This window comes from Daphnia pulicaria, chromosome 5 (genome assembly GCF_021234035.1).
Source record: "Daphnia pulicaria isolate SC F1-1A chromosome 5, SC_F0-13Bv2, whole genome shotgun sequence".
Taxonomy (NCBI): domain Eukaryota; kingdom Metazoa; phylum Arthropoda; class Branchiopoda; order Diplostraca; family Daphniidae; genus Daphnia; species Daphnia pulicaria.
The window spans coordinates 4642831-4668309 of record NC_060917.1 but is presented as its reverse complement, the minus strand read 5'-3'; the positions used below and the strand labels follow the sequence as shown (position 1 = coordinate 4668309).

General features: G+C 40.5%; 5 protein-coding genes across 9 annotated transcripts; 4 read left to right on the top strand and 1 right to left on the bottom strand.

The window, feature by feature from the left end:
- Positions 1 to 5: 5 nt before the first annotated feature.
- On the bottom strand, positions 6 to 5174 carry LOC124340800 (ribonuclease 3-like). Its single transcript, XM_046793478.1, has 9 exons — positions 4894 to 5174; positions 3856 to 4829; positions 3520 to 3786; positions 3165 to 3453; positions 2672 to 3069; positions 2327 to 2599; positions 1995 to 2259; positions 741 to 1834; positions 6 to 623 (listed from the first exon to the last, which is right to left on the bottom strand). Exons 2-9 carry the CDS (start codon positions 4827 to 4829, stop codon positions 185 to 187), a joined length of 3999 nt encoding a protein of 1332 aa, XP_046649434.1. The 5' UTR covers positions 4894 to 5174; the 3' UTR covers positions 6 to 184.
- Positions 5175 to 7943: 2769 nt separating this feature from the next.
- On the top strand, positions 7944 to 10889 carry LOC124341020 (drebrin-like protein B). 2 transcript variants are annotated; one of them, XM_046793902.1, is made up of 8 exons: positions 7944 to 8170; positions 8438 to 8617; positions 8729 to 8841; positions 8927 to 9142; positions 9211 to 9375; positions 9449 to 10283; positions 10349 to 10414; positions 10480 to 10889. In XM_046793902.1, the coding sequence occupies exons 2-8, from the start codon at positions 8479 to 8481 to the stop codon at positions 10551 to 10553; spliced, it is 1608 nt and encodes a 535-aa protein (XP_046649858.1). In that variant the 5' UTR covers positions 7944 to 8170; positions 8438 to 8478; the 3' UTR covers positions 10554 to 10889. The 2 variants fall into 2 exon arrangements, with proteins under 2 accessions (XP_046649858.1, XP_046649860.1); XM_046793904.1 differs by having other exon boundaries at positions 8164 to 8305.
- Positions 10890 to 11179: 290 nt separating this feature from the next.
- On the top strand, positions 11180 to 17635 carry LOC124340780. Of its 3 annotated transcripts, XM_046793416.1 has the most exons (14): positions 11180 to 12166; positions 12230 to 13408; positions 13482 to 13864; positions 13940 to 14005; positions 14085 to 14360; positions 14424 to 14695; positions 14760 to 14933; positions 15004 to 15144; positions 15205 to 15437; positions 15508 to 16068; positions 16134 to 16525; positions 16605 to 16925; positions 16995 to 17186; positions 17294 to 17635. In XM_046793416.1, exons 1-14 carry the CDS (start codon positions 11307 to 11309, stop codon positions 17320 to 17322), a joined length of 5079 nt encoding a protein of 1692 aa, XP_046649372.1. In that variant the 5' UTR covers positions 11180 to 11306; the 3' UTR covers positions 17323 to 17635. The 3 variants fall into 3 exon arrangements, with proteins under 3 accessions (XP_046649372.1, XP_046649374.1, XP_046649371.1); XM_046793418.1 differs by having other exon boundaries at positions 12230 to 13327; positions 13482 to 14005; XM_046793415.1 differs by having other exon boundaries at positions 13482 to 14005.
- A 270-nt stretch (positions 17636 to 17905) lies between these two features.
- Positions 17906 to 21238, top strand: LOC124340942 (stress-70 protein, mitochondrial-like). Of its 2 annotated transcripts, none has more exons than XM_046793782.1 (6): positions 17906 to 18078; positions 18147 to 18330; positions 18438 to 18561; positions 18664 to 18862; positions 18928 to 19519; positions 19589 to 21238. In XM_046793782.1, the coding sequence occupies exons 1-6, from the start codon at positions 18028 to 18030 to the stop codon at positions 20443 to 20445; spliced, it is 2007 nt and encodes a 668-aa protein (XP_046649738.1). In that variant the 5' UTR covers positions 17906 to 18027; the 3' UTR covers positions 20446 to 21238. The 2 variants fall into 2 exon arrangements, with proteins under 2 accessions (XP_046649738.1, XP_046649737.1); XM_046793781.1 differs by having other exon boundaries at positions 17907 to 18078; positions 18144 to 18330.
- Positions 21239 to 21792: 554 nt separating this feature from the next.
- On the top strand, positions 21793 to 24816 carry LOC124340933 (CCR4-NOT transcription complex subunit 10-like). The gene is made up of 9 exons (XM_046793767.1): positions 21793 to 22954; positions 23027 to 23229; positions 23297 to 23418; positions 23485 to 23591; positions 23657 to 23885; positions 23950 to 24101; positions 24172 to 24281; positions 24354 to 24435; positions 24509 to 24816. Exons 1-9 carry the CDS (start codon positions 21949 to 21951, stop codon positions 24562 to 24564), a joined length of 2067 nt encoding a protein of 688 aa, XP_046649723.1. The 5' UTR covers positions 21793 to 21948; the 3' UTR covers positions 24565 to 24816.
- The last annotated feature ends 663 nt before the right edge of the window (positions 24817 to 25479 follow it).

The following is a 25479-nucleotide window of genomic DNA, read 5'->3' as shown; positions in this document are numbered from 1 at the left end:
CTAGGTATGGTATTTAAGTGTATTAATCTGAACAGTGCAATCATTAGATCCAGCTGGGTTCTTAATTGTCAAATTTGCAGAAACAAGAAGTTTTGACACCAAAACACAAACACTTTAAACGAAACATTAATTTTAAGCTTGGTTAGAATTGACTTAAATGGGTGAGATATCTTCGAGATTACCATTACAAAGTTTTATCCTCGATATCACTTTGTCCAGAAGAACTCAGTTCTCCACTGCTCTTCCGAGCGCGAATTTTCCGGACAATTTCTAAATCATTAGATCTCCCACCAGTTTGAATACTGGAGCAGATGTTAGTAACAGTGTTTTCAGGCACAGTAGCAACAAAACTGCCGCTTCTATTACTTGTGTTGCTGGCACTACTGCTTGTGCTGTTGCTTCGGCTCCTACTTGGACTGTAACTTCTCCTTGGACTGTAACTTCCATTTCTTCTTGGACTGTAATTTCCATTTCTCCTTGAACTGTGACTACGACTTCTCACAGGACTGCGGCTTCGAGTTCTCCTAGGACTGCGACTTCGGGTTCTTCTTGAACTGCGACTACGGCTTCTTGAACTGCTGCTTCGGCTCCTTCGATTGCTTCGACTCCTTGAATCTTTGGAACTACGGGAATAAATATTTACTATTAGAACAATAGATACAAAACATTGGCCGATTCGGCTCAGTTGTTTTCATCGATAACGCAAACAATTTTAAAATACTAAACAATATTAGACTTACTGCATTGTATCTCGTTTGCTGGAACTCGATCTACGTAGATACCAATCGGGATGATAAGTATCACTTGAAGTCGATGCACCAACTTCTTTCTCTTCAAATTTACTTGCTCCGTTCCCTTCAACATGAGGATACCCAGAGCCTGTTTTTCGATTGGGCATAGTAACACTAGTGTTGGCAATCACTTTCTTCTGGTGATTCAATTGCGGAAAGAGATCTTTAGACTTTTCTAAGGCCTCTTTAGCTGCGTTCATTTCAGCTTGTTGAATGCTATGCCCAGAAGCACTGGCTAAACGAATCCCACGAAAATAAACAGCAACAGAATAAACGCGCGTATTGGTTGGGCCTTTGCACTCGATCACTTTATACACGGGGATATCCGGTTCTCCACCATCCATTGTACGCAACGTAAGGCAGCATTGTTGAAGCTTGGATTTGGGATCATTCCAGTCTTGATGAAGGATAAAGTCTTGCAGGCGAGGAAAGAAACACACCTGGCAAAATGTTTGACAGTCTTCCAATCCTTTATCGACGTACAGTGCACCTAAAAAGGCTTCTAGCAGATCAGCTCTGTCTTTTGTCTTCAATTCCGCTTTAGGGCTCGAATAAAGGGCGTAATTGGTCATTCCTAAATCATCACACACTACTGCCTGGGTCCGGTTGTTGACGAGGGAACTTCGCAGCAAAGACAAATGCCCCTCGTGATGCTCCGGAAAGAATTTGTAGAGATACTCGGATGCTATCAGCTGAAGAACTGTGTCACCAAGAAACTCCAAACGCTGATTAGATCCCAAAGTTAAATTATTGAAACCAATGCTGCGGTCAGTGAAAGCTCGGGCAAGAAGTCGAATATGGGTAAACTTGATTCCAATCGACTCTTCAAATTCAACCATCTTTTGCAAAAGAGGAAAAGATGCGATCCATTTACGGTCACCGCCCAATTCTTGTTCTTGCAATGGATGGGATGGATAATTGACCCACACGTCCAAAAGGTCTTTTTCGTTCATAAAGAGTGTGTTGGAAAAAACCCTATCAGCCACATTTATTCCACCATCCAAGAAGAGTGCTCCCATCAGTGCTTCGAAACAGTTGGCCATCTGTTCAATCAAGAAATAAAGACACTAATTAGTATGCCGATGTGAGAAAATAAAAACCAGAAAAAGGGAGAGATGAGGAAAAAAAAAATAAAAGACACCATGTGTCTTCGATCTCTACAAAAATATTCAGTAAGTAAATTCCACTGCGTGATTTGCATACCGCATGTCGCAATTCCAAGTCGTGGCACAGATCCGATCCATGAGCGTATAACATAAACTGGTCAAGTTGAAGGTTTTTGGCTAATTGGGCAAGATGTTGATTCTGGACAATTGCAGCACGGTAGGTTGCCAAACCACCCTCCTCCAAATCAGGAAACATGTGATACAGATGGATGGAAGCCAAAAATTCAACTACAGCATCACCCAAAAATTCCAGTCGCTCATTGTGAGTGATACTAGATTCTGTCTCCTGCTTCTTGCCAAGGCTGTTACATAATAAAATTTAATTACAGAGATGAATTAAAAGCATAAAAAACTGTAAACATCTCATACCGGGACATGATGTTGATTAATGTGTTGATTCCACGTTTTCGTGTGTTCATGTAGTGAATGCGTCTATCACCATATTCCGGCTGACGTATTCCACAATTTGTTAAAGAGTTGCGGGCATGATCCGGGTTAGTTCCAAAATTTTCACGATACGAAGGATGGGTAAGAGCCAATTGAAGCAAATATCGATTCTTGAAACGATACTTGATCCTGTCTTCCAGAACATCGAGTGACTTGTGGAAGCGTAAGTGTGTAATCAGCACTGGGAGTAACATTCTAAAGGAATAGATAAAAAATAAAAATACATATAAATAAAGAGTTAAAAAGTAAGTGGAGAATTTTTTCTACCCGTGCTGGACGACATCACACATAATTCCGGTTCGGTAAAATCCTTCACTAGAAATAGCGACCGTTACATCGCGCTTCATATTATTCTGGAGTCGCATTTCCTGGAGTCTGTTCTCCTTTGCCTCTAATTTGCGCTTGTCTTCAAATGACGGTTTCGGCATATTGGCTAGCAGGTGGCGAAATTTAACGTAGTCTCGCCAAGCTTTTTGATACTCGGGATTGCCTGCGTAGCTGAGTTGAGGTGGCCTTATGCCAAAATGGACGATCTCCGGGTAGCTGATGACATCCATCCGAAGTTGGTCGCGATCAAGCTGGTCAACCCTGAGGGAACAAGGTTTGGAACCTGGCTTCATGACAATCATTCCTTTTGTAAAATCAGCCATATTCTGCCAATCATGCTAGAAACCGTAAAAAATAGGAAAAAGTTAGAACATTTATAATCAACCAATGTAAACATGTGGACACACAAAACTAGGGCAATCCAAAACCGTACCTGGGGTAGTTTAAGTTGATAACCCAATTCTGTTTCGTCGATCACTGGAACGTTCTGTTGGATCAGATACTGGAGCACTTGGTTCATTGACAGCATCTCTTTGCCGTGGTCAGGTAAGTCTCTCACAAAACGCGGTAGGATATGAAATTGCGGACAACCGTTCGTATCTCCAGCTGCATGGAGGTTAAAGTCGACCAACTCAAGTAAATCGTGGAATAGATAGTGACTAAACAATTCAAGTTCTTGAATTGTAAAGTTATCGGGAACTTTTTCTTCAATGTAGACGATTCTATAGCGAAAATGAAATATTCCCATGATGTCTGTTGGATCGAAATGAAAAATATGGGACACTTACGTATATTCAATGTTGAATCGAATGACTTTGCAGGTAGGCACTTTATCTAGTGGGTAGTGAGACAAAAGCGAGAAACCTTCAAAAATGAACTCGTGTCCATCATGATGAATAACGGTCGGTCTCTTTAAGAGAAAATTTGTCGGCGGGGAAATGGTCACTCGGTAGTGATGCAAAATGTCCCCGTTGTTAGAATTCCGGTCACATATCATAGACGATTTTTCTCCTGCGTAGATACCATGCCGAATACCAGTCCGACGTGCTTTGAAACTACAAAGAAACAAGATTTTTACTTTATTATGAAAACAAATATAATTAAAATGGAACTGATTTCTTTACCTGCAGCGGCACAAAGGACCGTCATTCATTTCTCCTGGATCATTGAACCACAGTTCAGGGTGAAGTCTTGACGGATGCTGTTTCTTTCGTTCCAGTTCTTGAAGAACTAGATCAACTTCGTCCTCCTCCTCTGAAGACGAATCAGAAGTACTTGAATCGGACTCGCAAGTCTTTTTGGATTTATCCTTGCATGAACCGCCACACTGCGTACTGTGTCTCCTTGTTTTACGGGGAGGGTAATCAAATTTGGGCTGCATTATACGAGCTTTGTCGCCACGGTCCAGCAGCTTAATGCGAAATTGATCAATAGTAGCTTTCAATTTGTCGGTGCCACGCATCAATTTGGGATTGTCCAGATCCCGAGCATAGTACAGATCTGCAGGCGCACAACGAGTCCATGTTTTTTTCTCATTTTCAATAATTTCTTCAGGAGTTAGGCTAGAATATTCATCCAGTGGGGTGATTGGTTCATCCTCATGAGCAGAATGTTGATGTGACTTCTTATAATCTGTTCTTGTAGAAGATGAAGAACTGGAGTGAGGCTTTTGGCTTGATTTAATTGGTAAAGGTCTTTTTGATGTGAATTTATGACTTGAATATGATCCTGAAACTTTATTAGTTTGTGGATGAGTGTTACTTGTGGGCATAGAACTACAAGCTGATGGACGTTGCTGGGCTGAGAGATACGGGGCAGCCTGGGGATACTGATTCAATGGAGAATAGTTTGGCACATAAGAATGGGAAATTGCTGGTGGGTAACTTGTTTGTTGTGCATGTGGGCCGATTGCAAATGGTTGTGGTGGTGGTGGTGGGTATATCCCATAAGGTATAGGGGGTGGAAAATTCATTTCATGGAATGGGGGAGGAGGAAAACTATATTGCATTGCATGAGGGAAATTGTTGGGCTGAGGCTGAGCATATTGGTATCCATAATACAATGGAAACGGTGGTTGCTGATTATTGTGACCATCCATCTGTAAGAAGAAAGAAATGTTTTCAAAATCAAATAAAAAATAACATTGATTACTGAAAACTCACATTAGAAATCTTTTTGTTTTGTTGGTCAAACAACAATGAGACTGTCACGTTTGCTGGGTCTGACAACCCCTGACAACCTTTACAAGGTAAAAGCTGGATGTAAGTTAGCGAGAATTTCTACTGGCTTCATTTCTAAAACATCGACGTATTATTAATAAGGTTAATAGGATAATCGAAACAAATTGCTGATTGTGTTGGACTTCTTGAATTCTAGCTTTTGTTATATATATACCGAGTAAAGTTAATAACTAGGTAACACACCGTGACAGTGACACACGTTGAAAGAAAAAAAAACATTCAAGAAATGTGTTTCACAAATTTAGAAAATGAGGCCGGTTAACTTACTCCAAATTCCGCCTCTACTTTCACCATGGCCTACTATAGTCACGGCCCATCATCGTACGCTTCTGTGTGGGACCAATTTTGGGTTCCCTGCCCCTTTCCTGTTGCCATAGTACATAGCCAGAGGGTCGTAAGTATCGGTTTTTGTTCCACGTTTCCGCAGATTCTGTGTCTGGCTTGCATAGTGCTATGGTCAGAGTCGGTCGAAAGCAAGCGATTGACAGTCTAGTGGGTATAGCGGTGGATTCCCACGAGAGAAGTGTTAGGTTCAAATCTATGCAAGTCATAATCAATTTTCATAATTTTTCCTTGTTTTTTCTATATTTTTAAAGCAAATTAGATGGAATGCCTAGATTGTGTAAAAAATGCGAGTTTTTTCACATTATTTTCAACAAAATCTGAATTTGCTTTTTTTTCTAAGTCCTTGCCAAAGAATCTGAATTTGTTTTCTCTGGCAAGGACAAGAAAAAAAAGCAAATTCAGATTTTGTTGAAAATAATGTGAAAAAACTCGCATTTTTTACACAATCTAGGCATTCCATCTAATTTGCTTTAAAAATATAGAAAAAACAAGGAAAAATTATGAAAATTGATTATGACTTGCATAGATTTGAACCTAACACTTCTCTCGTGGGAATCCACCGCTATACCCACTAGACTGTCAATCGCTTGCTTTCGACCGACTCTGACCATAGCACTATGCAAGCCAGACACAGAATCTGCGGAAACGTGGAACAAAAACCGATACTTACGACCCTCTGGCTATGTACTATGGCAACAGGAAAGGGGCAGGGAACCCAAAATTGGTCCCACACAGAAGCGTACGATGATGGGCCGTGACTATAGTAGGCCATGACTTTCACTGAGATACAATTAAAGGCCCTAACACTGCACAATTCCTAAGAGTACAGTCATACAGCGCTTCTTGTGGTGTGTCTGAATACTACAGTGCGGCTGCGTGAGCTAAATTAAAGAAAAAGAGTGAAAGACCCATCAACAATCGAGCGTGAGGCTATTCTTTTTAATACTATTTTAAATCATAAGAAACCCAAAGGTCAGTTATGCTACGCTCGTTTATTTAAAAAAAAAGATTTGCCATGGTACCAAATTTCCTCACAAGCAAATTGCACTTTGTCGTTTGTCGTTTAATTAAGATTAAGATATCCTATTAACGCTCCAGAACATATAGCAGTCGTAATTACACTTGTTTTTTTAGGGGAATCCCTTGATAATTCGATATGTTATTGCCTTATTGGTCATCAGTGCGCTCATGTGCGTTTGCAACTGATCGCTGATATACAGTCAGTAACTATATTATATTTCTTCATCATATTGATTATTGGAATTCTCTGTCGCGAGTGTCTCTTTCTCGTAGTTTCATCAACTGGATGATCAAATTTCACATGCTCTGCTCAGACGGAAGCGGACGGAAGCATTATCTAAAATCGTCATTTCCCTTTGATCCAATAGACATCGATCCATAGAAACCATGCGTTTCGATTATATTGACTGAATGTATTGTCCTTTGCTCTCGTCGATCTCTCAATCGATGCTGTATCATTCATGTATGGTTTAGACTCAATGTATGTAGAATGGATAGTATTGGGGACACACTCTCCTCCAAACGATTGGTATTGTATGAACTTGCCGCACGCCATCGATTTTGCAAACCCAAGATCAAAAGTTGAGGGTGATGAAGCAAAATAAGGCCAGCTCTTCTCGGTCCTTATCCGACCACACTGAGTTGTATTGATTGCTTGGGAGAAGGCGAGTATCTTTTTTTCTAGAAATGTCTAACTTTTTAAGCAAACAAGGATTTGTGTAAAGTTGCTAAGGACGACGTTCACAGCAAGATAAGGAAAATATGGCGTCGGAATCGACCTCTCCTTGCAAAGAAACCATTTTGATTTTTTTGTTACCGAACTTCTCATTTCTCTCTAGAGCAATTAGCTTAATGGTACCTCATTATTTACCTACAATTAATTTCTAGACACTAATCTTGTTGTGATGGAAACTGAGAAATTGCTAATATCTCACGTTAACATCGCCATTTTCCAGAAAATCTACTGAGAAGCATGTAAATCATATCAAATCATTTTAAAAGGATGGTGGCGACTGGTGGCCACTTTATCACATTTGAAAGAAGAATGTTTTATTTGTTATCTTCCCCTAGGGTGAGTCGTGTTCAAACAATTATTCCAACAGTGTTCTCCCATTCATTGTGAGTATAGTGACAGGAATAATGTCCCTCGAGCGATATACCATGAAGATAAGCGAAGCTAGTATTCGGAAAACGTATATACTTAATATCTGCATTGTCACATAACTGTGAAATATTGTCGGTCAACTCTTTTTTAAATTTTACGTAGTTTATTAAAATCTTAAATATTTCTTCGTTCAAGAACTTGATAATATAATGCAGTGAATAAAGCCTTACTACGCTTCACTTATCCTGTTGGAATAGCGTGAGATATTTTGCTGAGAGATGAATTTGATGAAGCGGTGCAAATTTTTTGAAAAAGCTTTTAGAATAAACCCCCAAAATTCCGTTCGTCTTTCTCCTTTAATGCTCTAAGGAATAAGTGAACTTGATTGTTGAATAGATGCGCGCGCGCTGCTGTGTTGTGCAACTAGAATTTCCAGCTTCTTTTTCGCATGACAGATTATTTCCATGAATTCTGAAACTGAAAATGCCCCGCTCCGGCCGCTTTGCCCGCCCCAGTCACAGTCCGTCAGGCCACTAAGCCAGATGAGAAGAGAGTTCGTTCCCCGTCTCCTCTGAAAATCCACTCGCATAAACGTCAAAGCAATTACAAAGGAGAAGGAAGGTTGCTGTGATTTCTTCAGCAGGTGACAATTAGCCAACAATTTGTGATAGTTATATTTCGTTGGGAAGCCACTACGTTTCTGCTGGATTTGACGTCTTTGAGGAAAATGTGAGTGGAATATTTCTGTTATCTCGTTCAGAACACGTCATTATGCTATCGTCACGATATTGAGATTAGTTCGAGGTTTTATGGTGATGCATTAAGGCCGGCTCTTTCTTCTTTAATCGAGTGAAAAATTCCTTTGTAAGTTAGCAGCTTGAGCGGCTACCAAAATATTATTCCTCGTAGAATTTTAATTTCACAACATTTTTTCTTATTAGAGTTGTAAAAATGGAGTTTTATAACTTATTGTTTTGATTTTTTTGTACATTTCAGTGTTGTTCTAAGTGAAACACAACAAATAAATCTGCTTGGAAATGGCACTTAACCTAGTCAAGTATCAGGATGAAATGCTTAAAGCCTGGAAAGAAGTTGTTGACGATAAGAATCCAACAGATTGGGCATTATTTACCTACGAAGGACAGTCTTATGACCTGAAACTTGTTGGAAAAGGAGGTAATGTGCAGTTATGATCACCATTTATTATTTTTCTATGCATAAAATTAACATGTTTGAATCCTATTGGAACTTTAATTAGCATATTTATAATTATAATAATTTATTTAGATGGTGGTATCACAGAACTGGCAGAAGACTTGAACAGCTGTAAAATAATGTATGCATTCTGCAGGGTGAAAGACCCCAAAACAAGTCTTCCCAAATATGTCCTCATCAACTGGGTATTTCTTGTTTACTTGTCTTTTCACTATAACTCCATCTTGCCATTGTGTAACTATCTCGGTAATTTTTTTTTGTATTTTTTAGCAAGGTGAGAGTGCTCCTGGTATCCGTAAAGGAACTTGCACCAATCATTTAGGACCCATTCAAAAGTTCTTTAAAGGAATTCACATCACGGTAAATGCGCGAACTGAAGACGAGGTTGATGAAGAAGCAATCGTAGACAAAGTGGCCAAATCTACAGGGTCGATTTATAATTTTAGTCGTTTGGATTCCAGAGAGGATGAACCAACTGGCCCTGTGGTATGTCAAGATTATAATTAAATATTTTTTTAGTTGATGAATGACATTTTTTCATTACAAATATTCAGGGAACTATTTACAAAAGAGTAAATCCCACACAAGAGATAGATGCAAAAGCTCGTGATAGCTTTTGGGCACAGGAAGAAGAAGAAGAAAAAAAGCGCCAATTGGAGGAACAGCGACGAAAAGAGGAAGAGTCTAAGCGTCGTGAAGAAGAATTAAAGAAAAGAGAAGTATGTCATACACAAGAGGCTTTTTTTTAACATACTCGGAGGCAAATTTAATTGAAATATTTCTGCAATCCAGATGGAAGGTAGTCGTGCTCGAGAGAATCAGGTGTTAGCTCGAATGCGAAGCATTTCCGAGCTACGACAGGCGGAAGAAAAAGCCAGTATTTCCTCAGAGGAGGCTGAAAAAGCTAAATGGGCCAAACAGAAACAAGATGACGATAAAGATGATGAAGAAAGACGAATGCGTAGTGAAATTCTACGCCGACAGAGAAATAACGAGGCTCAGTCTCTGATTAAACAGCGCAGCATTGACGCAAAAGCTATCTTTGAACAAAATACTTCTGCTGGTCAGCTTTCAATATCAAGAAGAAGCAGCAGTTCCAATGTGTCATCCCCAAGCCCAACCCCGAGTGCTCCGAACAAAGTTGGTGCTAAATGGCCACCATCCCCTAATTCTGTATCTCCGTCTCCTGTTTCCCCATCACCCGCCTCTCCTACCCCTAATGTTGTCCGCCAAACTTCGATTCAAACTAACTTTTATGCTAATAATTCCTCTAATGGCCATTCTTCTTCCATATCGTCACCACCGCCACCAATAAAGAACGAATGGATCTTTGAAACGCCTACACCAGCCGTTATTGTCCCACCAGCACCCGAATTTGCCGATGCTCCCCCTGAATTACCCTCATCACCTCCGCCCACTGAGCAGCTCGAAACGGCCCCTATTTCACCTATTGCAGCTATGCTTGACGATGCCAATCAAGATTACGAAGATGTTAATGACGAAGAAGAACAAGAATGGGAATCGCCTCCTCAAGAGATTGTGAAACAAGTTCAGGCAGATAATTTCATTGATAATGAAGTCAATGGTTTCGGTATAAGAGCCCGGGCCCTTTACGATTATCAAGCAGGTAATATCATTGTAAAGTACGTGCTCTTTAGGAATGTATAATGGTTTAATATTTATAACTGATAGGTGAGCCTGGAGAAATATCTTTTGACCCTGGAGATATTATAACCAATATTGATCAAATTGATGAAGGTAAGCATCTACACTGGATTTCATTTAAACGTTTCTCCAATTAATTAATTTTTCTTGTGTTGTAGGTTGGTGGCAAGGAGTTGGTCCGGACGGGACCTATGGTCTTTTTCCAGCTAATTATGTAGAATTGATTGAATGAAAAAACTTGGGAGCATGTCAATATTTTTTGTTGATTTCGATCCCCCGAATTTTCCAATTTCCTTCACTTGGGACAGCACAAAAAAAAATCTATATCCTTAAAAACTGAAACATTCTCTATCCATCCTACTATGGTTAACACGCACAGACATTTCCGCGCTGACTAACTTAGCGAACCCTAATCGTCCTTTTTTTTCTTGAATTTTTACTTGCTTTTTAAAATGTTTACTTACACAAAAAGCTCAACTACTTACGAATGCCTGGATCTTCCGACTTTCCATCTATTTCATCCATTATTAAAACGAGCAAACTGTGCAATACAAGGTACTTACATGAAGTTAATAAAGTTGTTTAATTTATTTATTTTTACGAATTTCTTTTTATCACAAAGATTTTCTTTTTATCTCAAAGATCGATTTTATTTGTGCTTTACCTCCCCCTAACCGTATAAGTTTCAGGAGTTTTACTCGCGGATTAACTTTTTACTTACCCTCTCTCCCACGTAGACCTATTTGTGTTGGACAACAAACTCGCAACAGGTCCCCATTTTATGAGTTTGAACAAAAAAAAACCCAAAAAAACGGTGCCAGTAGGGGGCGAAAACGTTGGGGACAAAGGGGTATAGCAGCCGACAAAATGGCGATTTTCTTATGGTCTCCGAGCGCCTTTTGCGAGTTTTAGTTATGCTCTTCTAGTTGTGTGTTTATGAGGCGTCATGAATAGCCACGCATAAACATTTATTAGTGTTTTAAAAATGGAGTCATCAGCCTCTAACAGCTATCGGCGTCCCGATTCCCGTGCCAGCTTAAGTTCAAATAATGAAACTCTTTTGACAAATGAATTTCCTGGATTTGGGGAAATGCCAGATGAAGTGGTCGAACGCTTTGAATCCTCACTACCAATGGTTCATATTGACTTGAGTGCGATTCCCGAGAAATTCCACGCAAAGGCGAAAGAACAAGTTCTTGGCAACTGCTATGTGAAAATTCGTGACCTAGCAATCCTAGTAAATAGTAGTAAAGACAATAATGAGCGCAAGGCTGTGAAGCGTCCAAGGGATGACAGCTTATCAAGAAACAACGAAAACTTTACAACTGCAAGAATTTCAACTAAAGGACAACATTGGAAATTACCAAAAAAGAAATCAAAGGCATTAAAAAACCCTGAAAGTTATAATGTTAGAAATGTTAGTGAAACAAGGCTTGTTGTTCAAAAAAAATTAATTCAATATGAGTTGCCACAATGCACTCCACTTCGCCCTGATGTGGAGTACGAGGAGACTGACACAGATCCCATTGCTGGACCTTCTCATAACTACCGCAACCATTATGTTACCAGCAGTGTTCCAACAGTCTTTCCAAGGAAGAACCACCCAATTTTACAGAATGTTTCAAAAGTTCATGGTGAATCAGTCATGCAACCTGAGTTGAATACCAAATCCAAGAGTGTTAAGCATTCCAAAGGGTGTGTGAATGTTGGCACTCAGACTGAGCCTCAACCTCAACCTGCCTCAACTCAAACTCAATTCGAGTTCTTACAACGCCGCATCAGTGAGCTGGAATTGATGATGGCTTCAAACCGTTCATTCCAAACTCCATCGCCACTTCCGCAAAAGTAACGCGAAAAATTTATTTTTAAACCAGTTTTTTAAATAAAATTTTATTTCTTTGTTTTTAGAAATCAAGATGATGCTGCCTCAGCTTTATCAACCCCACCAAACTCCGACTCTGGTTCTTGTAATGGTGGTGTCGAAAAGAAATCCGAGAGTTCAAGTTCCAAACGAAACTCTACACCCACCAAGTCAGCATTCATAGTAGTAAATCGCTTGACTGACAGTGATTTACGGCAATATGGTGTTGGTCGTAATTCCTCGGTATCGCCCACTGAAGAAACACGACCTAAGAAAAGACCTCGTCTAAGCTCATCAGTTTCTGATTCAGAGCGACATTCTTTCAAGAAACCAGAAAAAAGGAGTGAAAAACCCAGTGGAAAGGATTTATTTGGTGAAGAGAGCGACGAAGACATGGTTCCTCATCCGAAAAAAGTATTAGAAAAGCCACAACCATTGGACATGGATGAGCTTAATTACGACTTTGATGAAGAAGAAGAAGTTGAGGAGTCGCGCCCGGCAAGTGTTGACAAGCAGAAGAAAAGTAATGAAACTAATCAACGTGACAAGTCTTCCAAAAGTGACAAAAAGGAGAAAACTTCCGAAAAAGACAAGAGGAAGGAGAAAGAGAGGAAGAAGAAAGATAGCGATAAAACGAAAGCTGGCGAACATTCAAAATCATCAAAGGAGAAAAGTGGCAAGGAGTCAAGAAAATCTGGGAAGAACCCTGTGGCTGCGGTGAATACCTTGAAATACAAAATTCCAAAGAAGTCGGCTCCGCCAACAGTCGGGTTGCCGCCAGACTTGCAACAGAACCTTGATCAATTTACGAAAGGATATACACAATCTCCAGCCCAGCAAACTGTATCTTTAGGAACGTCTGAATCTGTGCTCCCCAAGAATACGGTTGTTAAACCAAACGATCTCGCAAACGTGCCGTCAACATCAAAGAATGCAGTTAAACAGCCAGTGGCTCCCGAATCTTTTGAATTCTGTGACAAAACAGCTACCCCTATTCTTTGCAATCCTCGTGAAAGTGTTAAAGGACGGATCACCAAATCTGTAAATTTTCGCGAGGAAAATCTTGAAAGTGTTCGTACCATAAGTCCACTTTGTCAGTTTCAGCAGGCTGAGAGGGCTATTGAAGTTCCATCTGTCCGTGAGAAGTATATCCCTCTTATAATTAACGATTTGACTTATGAACCTAAATCGTCACCAAGAAAGCCCGTAGTTGGGATTAGGCCGTTGTAAGTTTATGTTTAACAATAATATTAATGCAACAATTTTATTTGCCCTTTTTTTTTTTAAATGTGTTAACAGCCGCCCGCCTACACGTCGGATCGGAGACGAGCGAGGAGGAAGACGGTTCGACGCTAGTTCAAGCAGTTCGTCGTCTGATTCCGCGAGCGAAATGTCCGAAAACGAATCAAGTGACAAGATCAACACAAATGAGCATTCCGGGGAAACAATTAGCGCCTTATTTCCGCCAAACGATCTCCGCTTAAGCGTTGAGAATCAATCAATTTCCAATGGCTCCTCCGTTATTCCAGAGGAGTCGAGTGGTGATCCAACTGCACAAGAAATGGAGGAAACCACAACGCATTTGTCTTCCACCGCCTCGGATGAATTATGCACACCGAGTTCGGCCGTTGAACCTGTATCCATTATAAATAATGCTGCAACAGGAGATTCCACGAAGGAAGGTAGTAGCTCCGTTGTTCCCAAAGAGAACGCACAGGCAGTCACCCCGAAAAAACTTCCTATTCCCTCACTGGCAGTTCCTCCTTCTCCTCGGCGTCAGACTCCTGAACCAATATCTCAAGTTTCTTCTACTCTGGTGAAAGGTAAGAGATTGAAACATGAGAATTCTTGATGTGTACACTACTAAATTATTTATTGAATTCGCTATTATTTTGATTGTAGTAAAAAGCTCAATCCCGATGGAAGACGATGACTCTGAAGAAGAAGATGATGTACTCGACATTGGCCTCAATGAGAGTTTCGGTTACGAAGAAGAAGAACTGCCTCCACCCAAGCTGCCTTCCAATACGATCAATAACGCACCGGCCAAGATAGTTTTTGATCGACCATCGCCTGCTAAAATTGTGGCACCATTGAACAAAGCAAACGATCCAGCTATGACAGTCAAGCCGCCAATCATTCAAAGGACCGTGATGGCAAATCCCCCATATCCTCAAGGTGAGTTTGAGATGTCGTATCCTGAACTTTTTCTGTAAACAATTCGAATTCGAATCTTTTCAGATGATGTAGCGAGCACCCGAGGGTTATGTTTCGATCTTGTTCGCTCAGGAGGGTGTAAATTAAGCGACACTCCCAATAAGAAGTGCGATTTCAGCCACGATTTAAACTCGGCTCTTGATTTCGTTAATTATTTGTGCAACAAGAAAGGCAGTGTACCATTAGCCTATAGATTGGTATGTTGCATGACCAACATCGATTCGCCGCTTAATAAAACTTTGAGTGAACCCCTTGGAGTTAGGATAGTCGGAACCGTAATCAAAGCTATTGTGATGGTAAGATCTGCTGTTACAGCGAAATAATTTCTTATTTCACAAGTTTTTTTTTTTTTTTTATCAGGGAAACCGGCAGGAATATATGTCAATTGCCTTGGAAATGTTGTGTGATAAAAAGTTGCCGTTGATTCCCGAGTTCGTGGATGGAGTTATAAAACAAACACCAGTTTCTTCGGCGTCTGTGAATCACCTAGTGAGTCTTTATGAACGATGTCAATCCGTCGATTCTTACTATAAGGTAATTCCTTAATTTTTCTTTTGTACATTTTTTGAAAACCAATTAACCTTCTTTTCCCGCCCCTTCAAAGATGTCACTAGTCTCATTTTACAAAGTCACGGCAGTTCTCGTTGATCATTGGGAACCACCCTTGAAAAAATGGGAATTTATTTGCAATATAGTCGAGTTAGCATCATCAAACTACCCACAATCCTTTCGGCCGTCATATGAGGTAGTTTAAAAATTGCATCTCATTATTCACTTTCTAAACCGATTTGTATTACTCTTTAAGGTGCTGTGTTTCCTATTTGGCGAAGCACATGATCAATTAAGACTTGAACGACTGTGTATTTTATTTAATGGGATTGAGCCACCTGTCATTGCGCTACTAGGACCAGAGAAACGTCATGAAATACTCAATAGGTTAAGGAACTTTGGTTTGGTGCACTGGTACGACAGATACGCGGGGATTCGCCGCCCTGTGGAGGTCGAGATGCATGCGATGCCTAATTCGATTCGACCAACGTAAATAAATAACTATTAGGTCCACTATAAATTAAAGAACTTGTTTTTATGACTCTTTTTTATGTCTTAGGCAATCGCAACTTATTGGGGCTCAACAATATTTGCCAAATGGAATGGCCAATCATCCTCCTCGTGGTGCTATGCAACCAGTACTTAGGGCCCCACATCCTAGCATGCCACTGGCTCATCAAATGCCTTCACTGAGGCAACCCAACTATGGATCTCAGTTTCCGCTCATGCCACCAGTAGGTTTACAACGACCTTCGGTTCCTACATTTCCATCACCAAGCTTACATCGACCGCAGCCTCCGATTGTACCAGCAGTTGGCGTACATCGTCCACAACCTCCAAATGTACCAGCAGTTGGCGTACATCGTCAACAGCCTCCAACTGTACCAGCAGTTGGCGTACATCGCCCACAACCTCCTGCGATTCCAATGGGCCACTCCATTGTAAACGTACTTCACCCACAAGCACCACCTTCGGTCCCAAATTCCATATTTGATTTAAGGGAAAAAGTAAACAGACCAGTGCCTTATGAAAACGGAAGTGGCCCAGTTCCTTCATCATCAGATTCACTTGCAGCATCAAATCCCGCATCGCCCCCAAAGGAAGTTTACCCTGATGAAACGTAAAAACTCATTTTTGATATTATTTTTTCTATTTCTATTGAACCCTTTATTTTTCTTGCTCTAGGAAAAAGACTACACCTATCATTGCACTGGAAGTCCCTAAACCCGCCCATTCACTGGATCTTAATTTGTTTGAACCGGAATCGCCGGAGGTGGAGCCTGTTTTTCTAGAGGAAAGTGAGGAAGAAAAGGAACCTCAGGAACCTCGTGTTGTGGTCGAGCTTTCTCATGCAGGAGAGGATGAACTTCTGACAGAGTTCAATAAGCAGAATTTTAAAGCCGTCACTTCTTGGTATCTTCAGCACTATACAGGGGACAGGAAATGTAGGATGCTCGCACAACTCGTGCATTTAATCAAAACAAACCCGATTTACGATAGTGAAGGCAGTAATCAAGCAATGTCACCTGGGCATATTGCCTTCAAGATATTACACACCGCGTTCGTTGATGAAGAAGGTACGGTGTCAACACGACAGCCACCTTAAAGAAATGTTATTAGTTGTTTAATATATAATTAATTCATTTCTTCTTTCAGGCAATCCTACTGTGCTCGATCCTCGGCAACGACAGGCCTTATGTGACCTGATTTTTTTCGTTTTGTATCATTTTTTGGAAATGTCCATGACTGACGACGAGGATGAAAGAATGGTTCAAGCAGAATTGGCAAAAAACTTTCTGGAACTGCTTATGGTTTTCCAAGAACTTGTGCCTTTGGAGGATTTTATAAAACATCCAGGATTACTCCAGTTTGTTGCCAAGTGCTCACTAGAAGTGTACTTGTCCAAAGAAGAAGATGAAGAAGACTTCTTAGGTGTGGTCGTACCTCACATTGAACGCGCAATAATGTTGTTAACTGGTCAGTTATTGTATCTTTATTATATTGGTTCCTAACATTTTAAATAACCCAAAATCTCGTCGATTTTAGAATTCCACAAAATTATTAAGAAAATTCCGTCATACGTGAATTTTGATCTGGTACGCCAAGATATGGATATAGCAGACCAGTTACTCCAAACACTTGGTGATTTCCATCAACGTGAAGGAGCAGATAGGTTTTCTGCTGGAATTGCTGGGTTGTATGATGATTACAATAATGCAGCCTTGTGCAATAAATCTCGTAAGTATTAAACTGTTATTACCTATTCTCCTAAGTAATTAAAATTCACGCTTATTTCATGCTCTTCGCGGAAATTTTATTATGTCTATATTTTTTTTATTTACCAGTATTCCAAGCATTGCTGCCATCCGGCTAATAGTAGGCGCGGTCATTTATCAAACTGAATATTGAATCATTCGCATCAATTTTGTTTCAGACCCGCCTGTTAAGTTCTCATCTTATAATATGGATGACTCGGTGTGTGCGAATACGACCCGGGACATTTCGATCAAATTAAAAATTGCCGTCTCTCTTTACCCTCATATTTTCAATTTTCACCATCGCTAAATCAAAAAAACGTAACTCACCGTATCAACATTCTCATTAATGACGTTCATTTTGTCAAGCCAAGATATAGTTTGTTTGTAAACACAGAATAATGAAAATACACTTTTGTGCTTTGAAATATATACATTTCTTTCACAATAACCGGAAGAAAGTGAATATAAAATTGAAGCTAATAGCTAGTTAACAATTTTTTTAGAAAGTGTTTTTTGCTATGGAAAGTTTGTAGCCTACTCGTTACACGAACAATAAAACATGGACGGAACACGGAAAGTTGTGGGCCGGGGAAACGAAAATGAACGAGCGAAAGAAAACAAGTAAATTATAATTACTGCATTTGCCTCCAGAGGGCTAGAGAGGACTAGAGTTCCATCCTGTACGGATTTAGAACTACTGGCAACTCTTTCTGGAATAGTCTTTCCTTACACTCGCAGACTCGTAAGTTCTTCAGTTATCAGTTACCACGTGTTTTGCCGGCACCTACTTCTGCTCACTCGACGAACGTTTTAACAAAAAAATGTTGCAAGCAGCCAGGTTATTAACCCGTCCCTCACAGTTTTGTGCGAAAGTAAGTGGAGTCTTAATCTAGTTGGTTTTTAACTTACCAAATTAATTCGAAATATTTCCTTGCAGCAGAACTCCCGTTCCTTCTGGGAGTTGCAAAGAAGATTCAAATCTGATGGAGTTAAAGGACCAGTTATTGGTATTGATTTGGGAACAACCAATTCATGTGTTGCCATCATGGAAGGCCAGACACCTAAAGTGATTGAAAATGCAGAGGGATCTAGAACAACACCGTCAGTCATTGCCTTCACAAAAGGTTTGTTACATCATCTGTTTGTTACATCATCCACTTACTTACATAATTCATTTGTTTTGTTCTTATAAATAACTTCATTCTCTGCAATTGTTTAAAAAATAAATTAGATGGGGAACGCCTTGCTGGTATGCCTGCAAAACGCCAAGCAGTGACCAATGCTCAAAACACACTTTATGCCACCAAACGTCTGATTGGCCGTAAATTTGAAGACCCTGAAGTAAAAAAGGATATGTGAGTGTTGTTGTATTACTACGATTGTTATATATTTTATTTTTTTCTTGCTTGTTGGTGCAAGGTTTTTGGTATCCCTTTGATTATGTAATTATTAACTAGGAAAACTGTGGCGTACAAAATTGTGCGTGCCTCAAACGGAGACGCCTGGGTAGAGGCTCAAGGGAAGTTGTATTCGCCATCTCAGATCGGAGCTTTTGTTCTCACCAAGATGAAGGAAACCGCCGAGGCCTATTTGGGTACCCCAATTAAGAATGCTGTTGTTACTGTTCCTGCTTATTTCAACGATTCTCAGCGACAGGTAAATTTTCTACTGTGTAATCGGAATTGTAATAAATGTTTTAAAACCAAACATTTAAAATTTAGGCCACAAAAGATGCTGGTCAAATTTCTGGCCTCAACGTTTTACGCGTTATCAACGAGCCAACTGCAGCTGCACTTGCTTACGGAATGGACAAGTCAGAAGACAAAATCATTGCTGTGTACGATTTGGGTGGCGGAACTTTTGATATTTCCATCTTGGAAATCCAGAAAGGTGTCTTTGAAGTCAAGTCGACAAATGGTGACACCTTTTTGGGCGGAGAGGACTTCGACAATGCACTACTGAACTTCCTTATTAACGAGTTCAAACGTGACCAGGGTCTTGACATCACCAAAGATCCGATGGCAATGCAACGAGTCAAAGAGGCTGCCGAGAAAGCCAAGATTGAGCTATCGTCGTCTATGCAAACCGACATCAACTTGCCTTATTTGACGATGGACGCGTCTGGACCCAAACACATGAACTTGAAGATGTCTCGCTCTAAGCTAGAGAGCTTAGTTGGAGATTTGATTAAAAGAACCGTTGCCCCGTGCCAGAAAGCTTTGAAAGATGCTGAAGTCAACAAAAACGATATTGGAGATGTTCTTCTTGTCGGAGGCATGACTCGTATGCCTAAAGTCCAAGAAACCGTCAAAGGTAAGCTCAGTTGTTCACTTTATTTTAATATAATTATACGTATTAAATGTATCTTTTTTTCTTCAAAAGAAATTTTCGGACGCGTTCCAAGTAAAGCTGTGAATCCTGATGAAGCAGTAGCAGTTGGTGCAGCTATTCAAGGTGGCGTCCTCTCTGGTGGTGTTACCGATATTCTTCTACTCGACGTCACTCCGTTGAGTTTGGGCATTGAGACATTAGGCGGAGTCTTCACCAAACTAATCCAACGTAACACAACCATTCCCACGAAAAAATCTCAAGTATTCAGCACAGCAGCCGATGGCCAGACCCAAGTGGAAATCAAGGTACACCAAGGAGAGCGCGAGATGGCAGCTGACAACAAAATCCTCGGACAGTTTTCCCTTATTGGAATCCCACCCGCTCCTCGCGGTGTCCCCCAAATTGAGGTCACATTCGACATTGATGCCAACGGTATCGTCCACGTTTCCGCCCGTGACAAGGGTACTGGCAAAGAGCAGCAGATTGTTATTCAATCCAGCGGCGGTTTGTCAAAAGATGAAATTGAGAACATGGTTCGAAATGCCGAACAGTTCGCCAAAGAAGATCAAGTCAAACGTGACCGTGTCGAGGCTGTGAATCACGCCGAAGGAATCGTTCACGATACAGAGTCTAAGATGGAAGAATTCAAAGAACAGCTTCCGGCCGAAGAATGCACAAAGCTGAAGGATCAGATCGCAACTGTCCGAGAAATGTTGGTGAACAAAGACTCTAAAACCCCTGAAGAGATCAAGAAGACAACCAACGATCTCCAGCAGGCGTCCTTGAAACTCTTCGAGATGGCTTACAAGAAAATGGCTGCAGATCGCGAAAGCAGTGGTGGAAGTAGCAGTAGCAGTGGCAGTGGCGACAGCACAGGAAGTAGTAGCGAAAAGAAGGAGGAGAAATAAATAGGTCGTGTTACAATTATTTTCAAAAGTAAAACTTATGTTACAATAAACAATTAAAACCTGTACGCGCGTTTAGAATAGACTGTCGGCGGAAAATGAACTTATTTTCGTGCGATGACTCGACATTTATGCTATTTCGTCGGCGGCCATGACCGGGTAGAAAATGCACGCAACATTTTTAAAAACGGGAAATCCAATAAATGGGGGGACGCTGTCGTTGGCCGCACGAAAATTAGTTCATTTTCTTTCGAATAGTCTACTGTCAGTATAATTTAAAAGATTTTTTTCATATGGAACAGATTTTTTAAAACGAACTTTCGTGATATTCATGAATGTTCCGTAAACATCACTTGACATTTTTCACCTTGGAAGACATTGATCATGTTCAGTGTTCACACATGAACCATTTTGATGTTTTTTGTGTTGAAAAAGTATCAGTGGATGGAATTTAAAGAAATTAAGTTTAATCCATTTTAAACATCTTTTTCGTTATATTGACAAGTATTCGGGTTACCGTTTGAGCGAAATTTCTCTGTATCGCTCTACGCGTTGATCGTCTAGAATTGCAAAGTTAAGATGATATTTTTCACAAGTGCTCATTCATTGTGTTGTTCTTCGTTCCCGCGGAGATTTGTTACGAACTCTTTTGTGGTCGTCAGCAAGCACTTGTGGATAATTTCAACTTCTCACAAATATATTGTAACCAATCAGTCAACTGAGTGTAGTCATAATCTGGTACCATGCCGTAGTTCCAACCAACCGTCAACCGATAAATAGACCAAATTTTTTTGTATATTTTCAAGTTTATTTTAAAACGTCGTCTACTTAACCTTCATCGATTTCTGTCTACTAATCCTGATTTTTTTTCTTAGTTGGATAAATTAGTCAAGTCTAGGAATGAGATACAGAATCCAAAGTCAGGAAACGAAAAGCATTTAAAATGCATCCGTATCCTTCTGAAATGGGCCAGACATGTCCTACTGATTAACGATTGGAAGTCATATTCTGATTCTGGATAGCGACAAGTGCTAATAGACTGGATAAATATTAGCAATGTAGAATTCGAATTAAATTCTTCCAGTTCATAAAACCACTCGTTAGAACTACAACTTTAGCCGATTAACTTTGGGACTCAAGTTTTGCTGTCCTCAGCGTAAGGTTCGAAGGCAAAAATAATACACTGGCCAAGGCTTTCATTACGTAAGTCAACGTTTTCCGTCGGTCGGTAACACCTCGTAATAGCGTATACATCCAGGATCCAGCAATGCATCCATCGGTGTTTGAATTTGGTTCGTAACTTAGAAAGCAACTGCTCATCTAGCGGTTCAATTCAAAACTACGAACTTCATGCACTTTTATTGCAGACTAAATTTTAACTAAACGGAGTTTTGTGATTTGCCACAAGTTCATAACTTCATATAATTTATTTCTATTCTCAAAATCTCAAGAAGTAATAATCTTAATTTGACGGAAAATTGCCTTTGCTTTCGGTTTGATTAAACAATGGCAGATACTGAAAATTATGATGCGGGTTCCGAAAATTCATCACAAGCATCTGAGCAAGAAAAAGCCTTGGCGTTAGGTGCCCAAGCCGAATTCGAAAAGAAAAACTATGCAGCCGCCATCCAGCTTCTTTCAAAGTTGGAATCCTCTCGTCCACAGGATCCAAAAGTTATTCACAACAAAGCCATAGTGAACTGTTTTAAAGCTGGCTTGACAAACATTTCCCAGCTCCGTAAAGCTCTCACCTCAATTGCCAAACAATTGCAGTGCAATCTTGAGGACCCGAAAACCCTGGTGGATGTTGATCAATGTTATGTGTTTTACAATGAAGCTGTCACACTATATTTTCTAAGACAATATCCAAAAACATTGCAAATATTAACTAAAATATTCTCCCTCGTTGAGCAATTGGATGAGAGCCTAGCCCGCCAAGTTTGTTTTTTGCTAGCTGAAGTCTATCTGCGTTTGAATTTCCCCATCAAAACTTTGAAGATGGTTCACTTCATGGAAACAAGTTTGTTGAGTCATGGGGCAAAACTCAAGTCTACTCTACCTCTAGAGAGGGAACGTGACAAGGAAAAGGACTGTGAAGGGAAGGAAGACCTCAAGAGTAGTTTCGGTGATGAGTTACTTATCCCACCTGGGGTAAGGATACGTCTGCAGCGTTTGAAAATTCGAGCAAATCTTTCAATTTCCAAAAGGGAAGAAGCTGAAAGAGAGTTGGCTCTCTTATCCGAAATTGATCCCGAGAACGCCGCCACTCTGTTTCTAAAAAGTAAAACTCTTTTCGTTAAAGCCAACTATGCCGAATCGTTGAAGCAGTTCAAACTACCCGAAGATGACGGCCTTTTTAAGGAGCGAGGTGAATCTGATGTTGTTATGTATCACAACAACACTGGTTGCGTATATCACGCCATGGGCAAATACCACCTGGCATGTCTTCACTTTCAGAAATCTCTCAACAAAAGTAGCGAACTACTTGCCGAGTTTCCCAAACCTGTGTCAGGTAATAATATTCATTCTTGGGTTGACTTTGTCGAAATGATTTATTAAATGTTTATTGTTTCTTTCATATTAGGGGATCCAATCTCTAATCGGCCTTTGGTGACTATCGGCAGTAACTATAAATACGAGCTTCTTTACAATATGGGTGTCAGTTTATTATACGCTCGTAAACCGGCCGATGCCTTCGATTGCCTCATTGAAACTGTGCAACTCCACCACAGGGATCCGTTGATCTGGTTGCGATTAGCGGAATGCTGTATTCAAGTGCACAAACCTGTAATTATCTTTTATCTCGTTATTTTCTTATTCACGTCGTATCTGATAACCCTTTTGTTTTCTGTAGGAAAATAGAAAAGATTTTCGGTTGACCGAGAGACAGCGGGAAATTGTTAAGGCAACAGCTGGATTCGGTTCTCACAGAAAAGTGATCCTGTCTTCCAGAATATCCAATGACAACTGTAAAAGGTACACAATTCTACTTTTAAATAGTTTTTCTATCTTAAGTTGTGTTAACAAACGTGTTGTTGTCAGTTCGGAGAACGCTGCCATTCCGGTGCCAACATTAGAATTTGGCACCTTAGCTCTGCGAAATGCAGAACTATTGCTCAACAAATTAACAATACCAAATAGCACTGAAGGTATTTGCTTAATCAATTTACTGTCAAGTTTCTCGATTGAATTTTTTCTATTCCGATTATTTCAGATGTTGGTAATAAAGATGAATCCGATTCGAAAGGGAAACCGGATTTAAATGTGACACTCAGTGAAGTGTCAACCTTGTCAAAATTACGCAAGCCGGAATTCTACCGGAATTTGAAGAATACCATCATCGCCGACAGTTCGTATGCAGCTCTCTGTTTGGGTGATTACCTAACTTCTCTCTACAAAGCAGAAGAATTATTAACACAGCCACATTTATCAGGCAATCACAAGTATGTTTGATATCTTGCATAATTTTATCCCAATAAATGTTATCTAAATCATATACATTCGCAGGTTGCTGGGTCACTTGTATGCGGCTGAATCGCTAGTACTTTTGAATCGAATCAATGAAGCAGTTCCACATCTTCATCCAGAAAATGTGACAAAACTTTCAAATTTCTCTCCCTCTGAGAGTGAAATAACCCAACACTTGCCTCATACCTCAGGTGAGCTTGATATTTAATTTCCAACCGACAATTTTATTTAATTTCCTGTGCTTTTTTGTGGGGAGAGAAGATTGGTTTCCGCTGTCTACACAAACCGCCAAGGTGGTGCTCCAGTACAATCTGAGCACCGTGTACGCCATGAGAGGCGAGTACGACAAGGCAGGAGAATTAGTCCGCCAGGTACTGCACGAAAATGATTTACAGTATCGTCATCCTGGAACTATTTTAATGAATCATTCTTCATTTTTGCAGTTGTGGAATGCCAGCAAGAGTCACGGTATCGACGTCCCAATCCAAGTGGTTACGCTGGCCTTGTACGTCGAACTACAATTAGGTAACATTGTCTATTCGATTATTTAGTAGATTCTCCATGAACAAGAAAGGTTCAAACTGTTTACTCTCTGCAGGGCGGACAGAAATTGCTCGTAACATCATCAAGCAGCATTGCCCGCAGTATCGATGAGTCACAAATTTAGGTCTGACACGCTGTCAGTTGGGAAAGACATAAGTCTGCTTGTTCGTGAAGGTTAATAAGTCTGGTCACTAATTCACAGTGAAATCAGTGATGATATACTCTTCCCTTGATGTCTTCTGTCTTTGCTACGCCACTTGAAAAAGACTTCTTTATAAACATTCTGAATAACAGATTTTTTAAAAAATCTTGTCCGTCCCATGTGGGACACTCTTTACATGGCAAATGTTAATAATAATAATACATCTGGTCGTTACAACCAGACAACATGTCACAATATTAGGTGAAGCTGGCCAAACAGTTTTTATTCTTGTTTTTTCCAATTTCCAGATCTCGTGCAACAACAAGGGATGAGGAGGAGGGTGAGAACCCGATGAGGTCAGGCCTATGTGGACGAGTGCTCACGCACGAGAAACTTTTTCGGCACGTGTAGCTGCTGCTCTCACCCCCTCGGTGCTTCACCCCGCTCTCTCTGTAACTCATTTGTTAGTCCGTTGCCGAGTTATCGGTTAGGAGCGCACACACACACAGTACGGAGCCACATCTTTTTTCTCGCGAGACTTTCTCCCCCCTCTCCCTTTCTTTTATTTTCCCCATTGCACTTCATCTATGTCACCCTAGGCCTCTGCACGCATGGGAGGAGCTGGTGGAGCTAGGGAGAAGAATGTTGTTTGTTCGGATAGTCGGGGAGATGACTCCACGTGCCGGTTTTACCCCCGAAAGTAATTTGAATGGTTGAAGGCTGGTTACGTCTCCCGACCGCTGCTCGTGAAGGTCAATTCCACTGGGGGCGGTTCCGTCGCAGTGAAAGTGGGTTTGTATTTGGCGCCATCTAGATACTTGTAGCTCTGGTAGGCCTTGTTATACCAATTTGAAAAATTTATTCCGCTTGGTGTCGCTCCTAGA